The 13,292-nt window shown below is 45.4% G+C and overlaps 1 protein-coding gene across 4 annotated transcripts; it reads right to left on the bottom strand.

Moving 5' to 3' along the window:
- Nucleotides 1-3,924: 3,924 nt before the first annotated feature.
- On the bottom strand, nt 3,925-7,898 carry LOC112887849. 4 transcript variants are annotated; one of them, XM_025954128.1, is made up of 7 exons: nt 7,578-7,898; nt 6,839-6,931; nt 6,266-6,385; nt 6,083-6,161; nt 5,356-5,442; nt 4,536-4,598; nt 3,925-4,447 (listed from the first exon to the last, which is right to left on the bottom strand). In XM_025954128.1, the coding sequence occupies exons 2-7, from the start codon at nt 6,892-6,894 to the stop codon at nt 4,370-4,372; spliced, it is 483 nt and encodes a 160-aa protein (XP_025809913.1). In that variant the 5' UTR covers nt 6,895-6,931; nt 7,578-7,898; the 3' UTR covers nt 3,925-4,369. The 4 variants fall into 4 exon arrangements, with proteins under 4 accessions (XP_025809913.1, XP_025809914.1, XP_025809911.1 ...); XM_025954129.1 differs by having other exon boundaries at nt 7,585-7,898; XM_025954126.1 differs by having other exon boundaries at nt 7,488-7,897.
- Between the last annotated feature and the right edge of the window lie 5,394 nt (nt 7,899-13,292).

Genomic DNA, 13,292 nt, shown 5'->3' with positions numbered 1-13,292 from the left:
GATATTAGGGAATGGGTTTGTTAATTTTAATCTACTGGTACTCCGGCTCGGGATCGGGAGCGACACAGATTCTGCCCAAGTGGACGATGGATCAGCGACAGTGGTGGTAGCAGTAAACGATATTCCCTCCCTGTAAGATGATTCCTAAACAGATATATTTTGAAATTAGAACGATGCATATCTGCCATCTCGCATCAACTTTTTCTATTCTTTCAAAAAATATTTTTTCTAAGACTAAAATTATTATTATTTATTGGAGAAGTCCATTTTACTCCCATCACCAATCCACTTTGTACGTTTAACCCGGAATAAAATTTATGCTCAATTTACATTCTCAAACTATTTCAGTTGATCCAATCTACCCTCTACTAAGATTTCTCTTTTTTTTCTCTTCGTACAAGTGAATTTTTAACTTCAAATTTTGCACTGTGACCTGCAATATGATGCCCTATGCTAGAAAAATGCATTATGAATTTTTGATGATTAATTTTCATGCAGAATTGTATCTTTATGATCAATTTCGTGTTAAACTTTCCTAACCTACAAAAATAATCATGAAAAAATTTTAATGTATTTTTTTAACATAAGGCATCATGTTCTCTATCCGCTCATAAAATTTGAACTTAAAATTCAATTTGTACGTGAAGAAACAAAAAAGAGAAATATCAATTGGGGGTATTAAAATTGTTCAAGTGAGTAAATTGAGCCTAAATTTTGCTCATGGGGTTAAGCAGATAAAACGAATTGGCGATTGAGTAAAATGGGCGTTTTCCTTATTTATTTGTGAAGAGGACTAAACTTATTCTCGACTTACTTGGATATGTAAGCCACATGCATGGTGTATATCCTTGAGTACAATATGCATGGAAATATGTATCCTCCTACGTATATACCAGGTGGCACACAATGGATAGGTCCAAGATACGGAGTAAACGACATGGCGTGCCATATGGCATGCAAGAAAGACAAACGGGCATTGGCATGTTTAGAGTCAGCCAGTCAGGGGGCCTATGGACATCCTCGATCGAGTAGAATGGTTTGCTCTTACACGCATATAAATAAATTGGCACCCTATCCCTGTCCTCTTTACATGTAGTCAATTCGGTATGTAGCACTTGTGGAATAAGGTCTCTAATTAACATTGATTCCCCCGGGGTGTCATTTGCGTGCTCGAAAGCAGTTTTGGTTCTTCTCGCCTCTCGTTTGGAATTTTTGTTTTTGGAGACCATGTGTGCACGTTTGTCATTAAGAATATTTATAATCTTTTCCTAAGCGAATAGAGGTTTCCTAACGTAAAAATTTGAACGGTTTTCCATACACAAAACAAAACTAGAAAAAAGTCCTACGGCTTTACTCCCCTAAATATGATCAAAGTCCGAATAACTTTCTAAACTTTTAAACCGTTTCTTTAACCCCCTAACATTCCAAAACTGATGCACTTTGCACCTTTTGTTCTAAATCAAAAGGCCTTTTGCGCTTACTTTGGGTTTAGAGAAAAGGGTGCGAAAGTGCACCGGTTTTGGAAAGTTAGGGCGTTAATAAGTAGACTGTTATAAAGTTCAGAGGTTATACAGACTTTGCCGTACTTCAGGAAGTAAAGTGGACCTTTTTTTAACAAAAAAAACTATATCTATAGCAACGGAATTACGTACACGCACATCGGACGCTTAGTAACGTAACTCGCTGACAGAAGACAACGTTCACCTCAGGCTCGGCAGGATCCATGCATGCATGTATAAACAAATTAAAATGAAGAATCACGCTGGATCGCCATACCTGAGAGTGCGTGCCCAACTGGAGTCAGCAAAAGCGTGCACCGGTTCTTCCACGTGCCGATTGGTGTGCGTACAAGACGATAGCAGTCCTAACTGGATCCTATATTTAAATATAGAGTTTAAGGGAAAAAATAGTCTCCAATAGGAGTTCTATTTTATAAAAAACTGACAAATCAATTTAGGACTCAGTCTCCCGGGATTTAGATATAGGACTCAATTGGTTGTGTCCTATCTCCCTTTTGCCACGAAATCTAAGTCACGGAGACTTCTTTCCCCAATACCTCTGCTCCAATCTTTCTCCAATTAGTTGTAAATGATATGATTTGAGATCCCGCTGTTGGAGTATAAGCTTTTTTAGATCCTAAACACATCAAATATGTCCCTAATACAAATTATAGAACTCAAATATAGGACTTATGGTTGGAGATGCTCTTATACCAGCTCTTACGTGGTTCGGGATGCGGTTTCAGCGCTCGCACTTCACATGCGGCGCATCCCTATTTGATCAGTTGCTGACTTAAGCGTGTTTGATGCAAGTGCTAATGCTCAAAAATACTAAAATTTAACGCTAGTCTATGGAACGAGTAAAAATTTTGGAATAAATATGAGTGCTAATAAGTGCTAAAATAAACTCGTTTGCGGTGCAGAGCACGATCAAGTAGCAAGGAAAGGAGGTACTGTTCGTTCTGATCGGGCATCATGTGGCCATCCGGGCGCCTACGTCACGCACGTACGGATCCCGCACGGCAGCAGATTAAACAGGGCCGATCGGAACAGGAGACCATTATATTTGTGGTCCGCCGGGCGGCACGCACGACAATGATTCGAACCGGCCGGCAAGATCTTGCCGCCACCGTGCGTCGCCGTCGGAGCTGTACTAGCATCTGACCGGAACAGGAAACCATACCATTTTGTGGAGCTAGCGAGAGGGGATGGCTGACGACCACGACGTGGAGACGGGTGTCGGGAGGAAGAAGCAGCTGGTCGGCGCGCGCCCGCCTCCGCCCGCCCGCCATGGAGCAAATAAACCCTGTCGGCCGGCGCGTCCGCCTAGCCTTTGCGTGCGACCGTGTCAGTGCCACCGACCACCACCAGCGGCGCCGGCCACGAGCCCGGCGGTGCAGGAGGCTGCAGGCGTGCGGCACGGTGGGCAAGCAAGCGAGCTATAAGAACGTGTGCGGTGCGTGTGCGTTCTGCTTCTGCACGTGCGGAACGGAAGATGCCATGCCACCACCAGCTCCGGAAAGCGATCAGCGATGGGTGGTCAAAAGCTTCAACCCCAGCAGCTACAGCGACAGCGGGCTGGGATTATAGTGTAACACCGTATTGTTATTCGGACAAGAATAAGGCGAGCTGCTACGAGTACGGCCAAATAGCAGCGACGTGATCTTTGCTACTACGCTGACGTTTCCCCGTTTCCTCGACGAGCTCTTTTGCCAAAAAAGTCGCGCAGCTGATCGCGTTTCAGGGAAATCTGATCCCCCCGTGCATAATCGGTGACACAAGTTGCAATGGGGAGACTCTTTTAGGGCCGTGCTATCGTTTGTCAACCCATGACACGGCGGCAGCTGCGGTACTAGGGGCTAGGGCCAAACACGAATCATATGCTTCGTAAGAGCTAGTATCTTCTAAATATTTTCGCGCGACTAGCTTTGGTTTTTGAAGCAGCCAGCAGGCCAGCGTTCGAAAGAAATAAAAAAGGAACAGCTCGTGGTAGTATTCCAGAAGACCACGGCGATCAGCATATAGTGTCACTTTTGGCCTGGCAAATCGGCGTCTCCTGCTACGAGAATCCTTCTTGGCCGCTGCGCATCGCAGTTTGTTTATCGACAACTCTCGATAATTTCATAACAAAATTCACGGAGTACGATTTAGATCTTTACAGCAGATGGTATACTTGCATATACAAAATCAAAGAAATACGTAGGGATCTTCAGTGGTCTGCGACCGCAGGGCAAAGTGTGGGCGAGCACAACGGTAGCAAGAAGCCAAACACTAGCAAAGAAAGAACCCAGTGGCGCACCTAACTAGGGGAATGACAAACTGTAGCCACCATCCAAACAGGCCATCACACTGCTACCCTAGTTCCCGGGTTTCTTTCAGTCTTAGAAAAGAGATTTTACTTTTCTGGAATAAAGTAATCAGGATATGATTAAATAGAGTATTTCTAGGAACAAACCTCAATCGGATCCACATGCAGCAACTAGTCACCCCGATATTTCTTTTACAATATAACGGCATCATATTGTCCAGGGGCTTTGCCAGTCTGCGCTATAAAAACTGCCACCTCCAACTAATATGACACCATAGAAAACCACTCGCATTTGAAAAAAAGACGTGCAATATACTCATTCCTGGTTGTGGTTGTGGTTGGGGAAATGTTTAATTTACCGGAATGAAGGTCGATAGCTCAGCACGCATTTGGTATTGCTGTGCTAATCTAAAGGCCCGGACTATACCCTAACACGAGTACATGGCAGGCATTCCTCGAACTAGGAAAGAGACCAGTAAAGCCCCACGGTTCAACTCTGACAACGAATGCCTCCATGTTAACTCCCTAGGCGTTCTCTCATCACAGATTCCTAATGGCAGAATTAGTTTGTTTCAGAATACTTGAAACCATGCTTCTTGAAATATTCCCGAAATCCATACACACTCTGATCATAGTTGAACTGCAGGAGACATAATTCATCGTCAGCTCACCAAAAATATTTGGATTCAACTATTAAACTGATTGACACAAGCTCAAGAATTACTTACAGGTAGCACTTTTACATAATACTTGGTGATGTTAGGATCCACGCTCTTTCCTTGGCTTGCAGCCTGGGAAAGTACAGAAAAGTCATTACCAGACAAAAAGAATGGAAAACATATGCCATCCAAATTATGGTGGCAGAAAAAAAACTATCAGCTCTACAACCAATTAATACAGAATACCTGAGAATGTAACAACATTTTAGTGTTGTACACAGCTGAGCAAGTAATTATTTAGGCTTCCGATACCATTTAAAATCAACCAGCAAACAGTAAATGTAGGTGACATAGGGTTTTTTTCTCAAAGTGAAAGCACTATAGCCCTGAATTAGGTTCCAAAGTTCTGAAAATTCACGAAGGGGTTTGAATCATAGAGGATATATATCTACAGGAACTTGCTTTATATTTACAATATCAAGCAAATTTTTTCTTGAACTTTTTATCAAACAAGAGCACAAGACCTCCAGCTTGTTGAACATCTCATGCACAAATAGTTTCTTCCTCTGGGATCATCCAACAAATATATTATTTATAGCTAGCAACTTATTATCATCTAGCCATGAATACTAATGAAATTATAAAGAACATAACATCAAGACCTATGACAAAAATGCTCATAAAAGAGTGATAGTAACTTAGCAGGACTAAGGTCACAACCAAATTGCATCTTGATCCATTATGCTAGTATCCAAAATCCCAGTGGGCACAAATCAAATAAAAGAAGGTGTGAAATAGTAACCAGAGTAGGAATGGAAATTGCAATGAAGAACCAAAACAAAGAAACTGAAACATTTGAACCTATGTACATGAAGTAAACGAGTATAACCTGTTCCGGATTGTAAAATACTTCAACAAATGGATATTCATTCCTTTGCCTTGTGAGGCAAAACCCTGGATACTTTGGGCACTCGACCTGACAGCAGAGAAGAAGAATATTCACTGCCTACTTTGGAGGGAAGCACAATTTGTAATGTGGCCAAAAGTATCCAACATATATTTGGAGGAAACCAAAAGTTGATATAGACTGGTTTGGTAAGCAAAGCAACCTTATGAAAATATAACTACTCACTCATTTCTAGCTTAATCGAGCATGTTTTGTCAATCCTAATAATGAAGTACCAAAAAGAAATAAGCTATCTGCACACCCAAGCTTTTCATCAAGCTGCTTGTCTAAGTAAAGCAGAAAAGAACATATTAAGAGAAATATGCAAACATAGGCAATATTGAATTTCCACAAATGAAGCTGAAAACTACAATTGAAAGCATTCACAAATGATGGAGGCATCAGATTAAGTTACACAGTAAAATTTGAATGAAACAATCAGGACAAAATTTGTGAATTTATCATCAGATAAACAATGGTTTTAATTCCAACAAATATATTGCAGTTTAGGCCTAATAAGCTATAACATTTACAGTGTTAATTTGGGCATTAAGTAGTTATTGAAGCATTACAAGTCCACAGCCTTGTTCAGGTAGTTCAGCAAATAGAAGTGATCTGACAAGACTGTAAATGGAAATTTTCGTGTAAATGTAAATCAATAGTAGCTTACTCTGACAAACTTGATATGTGGATAAAATGTGGCAGCTGCCTCTTCCAGTACTTTATCAAGATGATGTGTATAAGTGCACCTAAAAAGGTAATTTTCAGGATTAAAGTGAGTGAATGCTGTCATATATGAGTATTTGCTATTCTATTTAGTGTTTCTGAACATAATACAGCAGAGTTAGTATACTTAATAGTAAAGGCAACAACTACAGGCCTTCCTTCATGCAATAGCTGTACAAACTGACGCTCAGATGTGAATGGTATAATTCTTGATGGCCCTAGGTCCTTGGGATATCCAGTGTAATACCTGTATTTTTCAAGTTTAGGATAACATTAAGACATAGCATGACATGATAAAACTAAAATATGTTAGTGCGTTTATTTCCAAGAACACTATATATGCAAGCCGCTAATGCATTGGGCGTGTCTAGATATTTTATTATAGATTTAGATCTAGCAATGACTTCTAGTGCTGGGAAACTGTTTTGCATACTTGTTTGGTATGTAGGCTATGAATGGGTTCAGAATCTATCTTCTTATCTAAATGAAAAATGAGCCACGGTACCAAACCATCATCAAATAGAGCATGCTCAGAGTTCTCTCTAATAATTAAAAAATATAGCAAAGAACATTAACTAGAAGATCAAGTATAAATAGTGTATTCTTCTACACTCCATATATGGTCTGTTATGGCTAATCAATTGACATAACAGCAGTATGATAAATCAATAAACCAGGGTGAGCTGCATGGTACTCTTACTTGCGTGTTGACCGAAGCTGGGAAACCATCCTATCAAGAAAAGACTCGTTCATCATCTCCGAGGATCAAATGCAGCTCTGGTGCAACTTTACCCTATGATAATGAACGAATTACATCAATAATTAACAAAATAAGAACGAACTGATAGAATCTTGCATGGAAATTTAATCACTGACGTACCAGAGAGAGAGAACAAAGACATGAAAAGAACACTGATCACAGGCTTATCTAACATAGTAAAATGGCCTTCTCACACACAAACATAAGCCCATAAGTAACTGATCATTTACTTCACTCCCACTCCCACGCGCAGTGCTGTATGTATGATATGATTAACAACAAGGAGCTGCTAACGAATAGGAGATCGTAGGGCTTGTGAGCGCCACCCAATAACTTGCCTCACGGAACCAAGCAATCAACTGGCCTAACACGATAAGAACTAAAAATATCACAATCATAGTAATAATTCCAACCTAAATGCTCCATTGACATCAACAAGCTAGCAGGTTAAGTGGAAGTGTGAAACAGTGTTTTCTGCAGCATAGCCAGCAGTTCCTAAGGCACTTTTAGTCAATAACAGACACAAATTCATAAGATGATCTCAGAATTTACAAATATCACACAAAGCAATCAATATATCAAGTTATACCTTTACACATATTGCCCATCGTAATACACTTTATATCTGTAAAATCCACCCAAGAACCAAGAAGAAACAGCAATTAAGAAATTCTTTTACCACAGACCAATAGCGCTGCTCTGATTGGTGGAGGGTTTGGATTTGGAGTGGCACGTGTTGGTGCTGGTGGATTGGAGGCGGCTGGAGCTGCTTGTATTTTAGGAAATTCGTAGGGAGAGAAGTGGCGTGTGGGAGATGAGGCCCTGCCTGTTGCTTTTGTCGATGGGGACAAGGTAGGAGCTGGATTAATTGGAAGTGCTGCAAGCTGGTTTGCTCTAGGGGAGAGATTGAGAGGGAGAGGTGAGGAGTGAGCTGCTGCCTCCGATTGGAGAAGAACATAGACAAGCCTCAGGTGGTGACGTCAAGGAGAATGGTGGGAGAGAGGAGGGGGGGGGGGGGGGGGGGGGGGGAATAAGGCGCGGGCGAGTCGAACTGGTGGCGGCGCAAACGTGCAGGGCACTAGGGCAGCGCGGGGTGGGTCGCTAGATGGATGGCAGCTCGAGGCGCACGGGGCGGGCACTCGCGCGCCCAGGCGAGAGAGAGGAGGGGGAAAGAGGCGCGGGAGGGAGGACTCACCTAGTTACTTAACGAATAACACGTGGATAATCCATGTCAGACAAAGAGAAAATAAAGATACTGAAAATAAAAGATACAAATATTTTGTTATACTATATAGATAAATTTATGCATGTTACGTACGCAAGTTTATCCATGTCAGCATGCCATCTAAGCAAAACCACCCTTCAAAACTATCTAGAAGGTTATTTAGACGGTTTTGAATAGTTAAGTGTGTTCAATATCCGATTTTATAGTTAAGAAGAGGGTTATGTAGACTTTTTGGTTATGTTTTGATGCGAAGGGGCATGTGTGTAATCTATATTTATTTTCGGAGTCGGGATTCATGGAACTGGACGTTCAGTGTGGGCTTTCGGTCTTACGGAACCAAACTGATCGGTCCTCGGTTTCTTGCGAATTTCAGTTATCAGAAAATTGGAACCATTCGGTTCCTAAAAAATCTCGGAACCAAGCAAATCGGGTTCGGTTATAACGGAACTGTGAAAGGATCGATGGACCAAGAGGGGGGGTAAATTGGGCCTTTTTCAATTTCTAAAACAAGATAAAGCAACCTTAACCTATGCAAAACTAGAAAGGCACCAATTCACCAATCGGGTAACTAAACTACTTACACAAGCTAGGAAGAATAAAAAGAGACAAAGCCTAGCAAGGTAGAGCTAACTAGTGATCCCTAAATCAAGCACATAAATGAATTGCATGAAAGATAATGCTTGAATAAGTAAAGTGGACAAGGGACAACCGGATTTTTTTCCGTGGTGTCGATGTGTTGGCACACACCCCTAATCCACGTTGTGACACTCACAAAGAGTATTGTCACCTCCCAAGTCACCAAGACGAGGGCGCTCACTAAGAGTCTCCGTTCACCATCCCGGTGTGGTGGAGATCAAGCCACGTACAATCTTCTTCTCCGGGCTTCCACAATCCTTGGCAAGCTCCGCGAGAATCACCTCGATCACCAAGATCGCCTAGGTGATGCCAATCACCAAGAGTAACAACTAAGGCTTTCACTTGAGCAAGAACCAATCACCAAGAATGGATGCACACAAGCTTCTCTCTACTCAAGTTCTTAATCTTGCTTCTTGAATGATTGAATGAACAAGTGTATGAAATGATGAAGCTCAAGGTGGCTCTTGACTGTAGTATGTGTGTTTGGGTGTTGCCTGGTGTCAAGAGTGGTAGAATGACCCATTGGAGGGGTATATATAGGCAGCTCACACGAATAGAGCCGTTGGAGAAAAAAGCTGCGTAGCGCCGGTTAATCCGACGTCCCTCCAATTGTCATCGTCGGTTTAACCGGTGAATGTAAACTGCCCCATCTGAAAACTAGCCGTTACAGCTTGGGCAGATTAACCGTCGTTGCATCGGTTTAACCGGTGAGTGTAGTCATCCATTGATTAACTGAAATACCAAGTCACTGGACAACTGCACCGACGTCCAATTTCAAATAGCGTCGGTTTAACCGGTGAGTGTAGTTGTCCACTGATCAACTGAAAACCGAGTCTCTGGACAACTGCACCGACGTCCAATTTCAAATAACGTCGGTTTAACCGGTGTATTGACTTGTCCTGACCTGTTGAAGCGTCCCCCCATCAGGGAAGACTTAAAAGTGTTAATTTATCAGTCCCAGGAGGCTGATAACACTTTTATTACAATAGATGGTACATCACTGTACAACTCTTCGCGGTAATGGGCAGTGAAGCGCCACTATCGCGAGGATTACAACTAAAACCCACACCACTACACTAGTTACGAAAAAAAAACCCACACCACTACACTAGTTCGCGGTAAGGACCTATTTACGATTCTTGGAAATACCCTGAGCATGTTAAAATGTGTCGAGTATAACTAGGTTTATATATCGAGGGGTTTGGTTTGAAATATTAGAAAGAACAAGGTTTCTTTTGCGAAAGGAAGTGAATAGGAAGGGTATTAGAGGGGGGGGGTCTTCTTGGAAAAACAGGGAAGGCCAGGGGGTTTTGCGTCAAAGGGCCACCTTCTTCCTCCCCCCCTTCACAGGAAACAGGGGAGAGGGGAGGGGAGCTCCGGCGCCGGCCATCCCCGGCGGCCCGGGCTCGATGGCAGCCCCGAGGGTGGGGGAAAAGGAAGAGGGGGCCAAGGGGACTCGATTCCCCCACTCACCTTGAGCCGGGGCAATGTGTGGGAGTGGGGCGACAGAGGGCGGCGGGCGGCGGCCGTGCGAGGCGCGGCGGCGGCGCTGGAGGCGAGGGAGGTGGCAGGCAGTGGCAGTGGAGGCCGTGGGGGAAAGAGGGGCGGGGTGAGGGCCTATTTATAGGCCCTCAAAGGCGGCGGGTGGCGGTGGCCGGTGGGGAGGCCGGCGAGCGGCGCGGAGCGCCTTAATGGCGGTCGCATCGTGGCATCCGTGTCGCCGAGTGGCGGCGCAGGCGGCGAGGTCGGGGCGACGTGACGTGTGCGGGTACGTGGGGCGACGCTGTGCAGCGCGCGCGGCACAGCAGCGGCGGGCGGCGCGTCGTCCGTGCGCGCGTGCGCGCGTGGCGCGGCACGGCGCGGGCCAGGGCGAGGGCGCGGCAACGGGCGGCGCGGCGCGACGGTCAGCGCGGTACGCGGGGCACGCGGAGCACGCGGGGTGGGCGTGCGTGCGCAGCACGGCCGGGGCAGCGCGGGTGCGAACGGCGGCTGGCACGGCGCGGCGCGGCAGGGGCTTGTGCGCGGCCGTGGCAGGGGCTAGCGCGCGGGGGGGGGGGGTGCTCGGGCGCGCGCTCGCGCGTGAGGGAGGAGGGGCCGTGGCTCAGGGCCAAGCAGGAGGGGGTGGCGGGGCTGAGCAGTGCCCGGGCAGGGGAGAGGAGGGGAAAAGAAGAAAGGAGGGGAAAAGAAGAAAGGGAGGAAAAAAAAAGAAAGAGAGGGAAAAAGGGAAAAAAAAGAAATAGGAGGGAGAGAAAAGGAGAAAAGAGAAAGGGAAGAGAGGGAGAAAGGGAGGGGCGCGTCGGCGCCGATCGCGGCGGCGACCGCGGTCGGTCGGCCACGCGCGTGCGTCGTCCGCGCGCCGCGCGAGAAGAACAGTATCGCACTGGCACCAATTGCGGCGGCGACCGCGGCCACGCGCGCGCGGGATTCGCGCGCTGCGCGAGAAAAGAATCGCACCGGCGCTAATTGTGGAAAGGCGGTCGCGCGCGGTCGACAAGCTACCGAGCGGTGCGGGACGGGACAACGATCTGGTTAGGGTTAGGGTTTTGACAACGAGTGATTTCTAAACGAAGCACCCTAGCGCGTGTTTTAATTTGGTGGATTTTCAGGGCGTTACAAACCTACCCCACTTAAATGAATCTCATCCTCGAGATTCGGCTGACTTCTAAACAAATGGGGAAATTCCTTCTTTAGAGCCTCCTCGCGTTCCCAGGTCGCTTCTTCTACTCCGTGTCTGCTCCATTGAACTCTGCATATCCGTACTTCGGAGTTTCTCGTCCTCCTAGTGACGGTGTCCAGAATTTTGACCGGTACTTCCTGGTATCGCAAATCCGGCTGCAGATCTATTGTTTCCACCGGCACATGTTCTCCCTCGGGTACTCTCAAACACCTTCTTAATTGCGAGACATGAAACACTGGGTGTATATCCGACATTTCTTTTGGTAACTCCAGTCGGTATGCCACGGCTCCGACCCTCTTCAGAACTCGATACGGTCCAATGTACCGAGGGGCCAATTTTTCTTGTACTTGAAACCTTCGCGTTCCCCGAATGGGCGAGACCTTGAGATAAACAAAATCACCTGGGTCGAAACTTATTTCTCGCCTCTTCTTGTCTGCGTAGCTCTTTTGTCGCGACTGGGCTGCTTTCATTTTCTCGCGGATTTCTGCTACTTTTTCTTCTGCTTCTTTTATGAGTGCGGGTCCAACTAGGGCACGTTCCCCAACTTCCGACCACATCAAGGGGGTTTTGCACTTTCTTCCATAGAGAGCTTCGAACGGCGACATGCCCAAGCTGGCTTGATAACTATTATTGTACGAGAATTCTGCATAGGGAAGGCTCTGCTCCCAGTCCTTTCCGTAGGTCAGGACACATGCTCTCAGCATGTCTTCCATAATCTGATTTACCCTTTCGGTCTGACCATCCGTCTGTGGATGATATGCGGAGCTGAAATCTAATTTGGTGCCCATGGCCTGATGCAAGCTTTTCCAGAACCTAGAGGTCAATTGGGTCCCTCTATCTGAGACAATCCTGCTAGGTACTCCGTGCAGCTTTACTATGTTCTCCACATAGAGTTTTGCCAGCTTTTCTCCTCCATAAGTGGTTCGTACAGGTATAAAATGAGCAGATTTGGTGAGTCGATCCACTATTACCCATATGGAATCGTGTCCCTTCTGAGTTTTGGGTAGACCCACTACGAAGTCCATTCCTATTTCATCCCATTTCCAGACCGGAATAGGCAAGGGTTGTAATAATCCTGCCGGCTTTTGATGTTCGGCCTTGATCCTTTGGCAGGTATCACAATGAGCCACGAATCGTGCAATATCCGCCTTCATTCCATTCCACCAATATTTTTGCCTTATGTCCATATACATTTTGGTGGATCCTGGGTGGATGGAGTAGGCTGAGTTATGGGCTTCGTCCATGATTAATTGCCGGAAATCTCCTTCCTGGGGCACACAAATCCTATTCTCGTACCACAGCGTCCCCTTATCGTCTACTCTGAATCCTGGTGCTTTGTTTTCTCCAGTTCGTTTGTAGATTTTCATTAACTCCCGATCCGAGCTTTGGGCTTCTCTAATCTTATCCTCTAATGTCGATTGGACGTTTAGCACTTGGCTGGAACTTTGAGGTATAATGTGCACATTTAATCGTGCCATTTCCTCTCGCAGGTGGCCATTCGTGGGCCCATAGGATTTTCGACTTAAGGCATCGGCTACTACGTTTGCTTTCCCGGGGTGATACTGAATTTCCAAATTATAGTCCTTGACCAATTCCAACCATCTTCTTTGCCTTAGGTTTAAATCCGGCTGAGTGAAGATATACTTCAGGCTCTTGTGGTCGGTGTAAACCTCACACTTATTTCCAATCAGGTAGTGTCTCCAAATCTTAAGGGCATGCACTACGGCTGCTAATTCCAAATCATGGGTCGGATAATTCTGCTCATGAGTCCTGAGTTGGCGGGAAGCATATGCGACGACTCTCCCGTCTTGCATCAGTACACACCCTAATCCTTATCGGGATGCGTCACAATAAAT

This window comes from Panicum hallii, chromosome 3, assembly GCF_002211085.1.
Source record: "Panicum hallii strain FIL2 chromosome 3, PHallii_v3.1, whole genome shotgun sequence".
Lineage (NCBI taxonomy): Eukaryota > Viridiplantae > Streptophyta > Magnoliopsida > Poales > Poaceae > Panicum > Panicum hallii.
The sequence above is the reverse complement of the archived record's forward strand: the minus strand, read 5'-3'. Positions and strand labels throughout refer to the sequence as shown.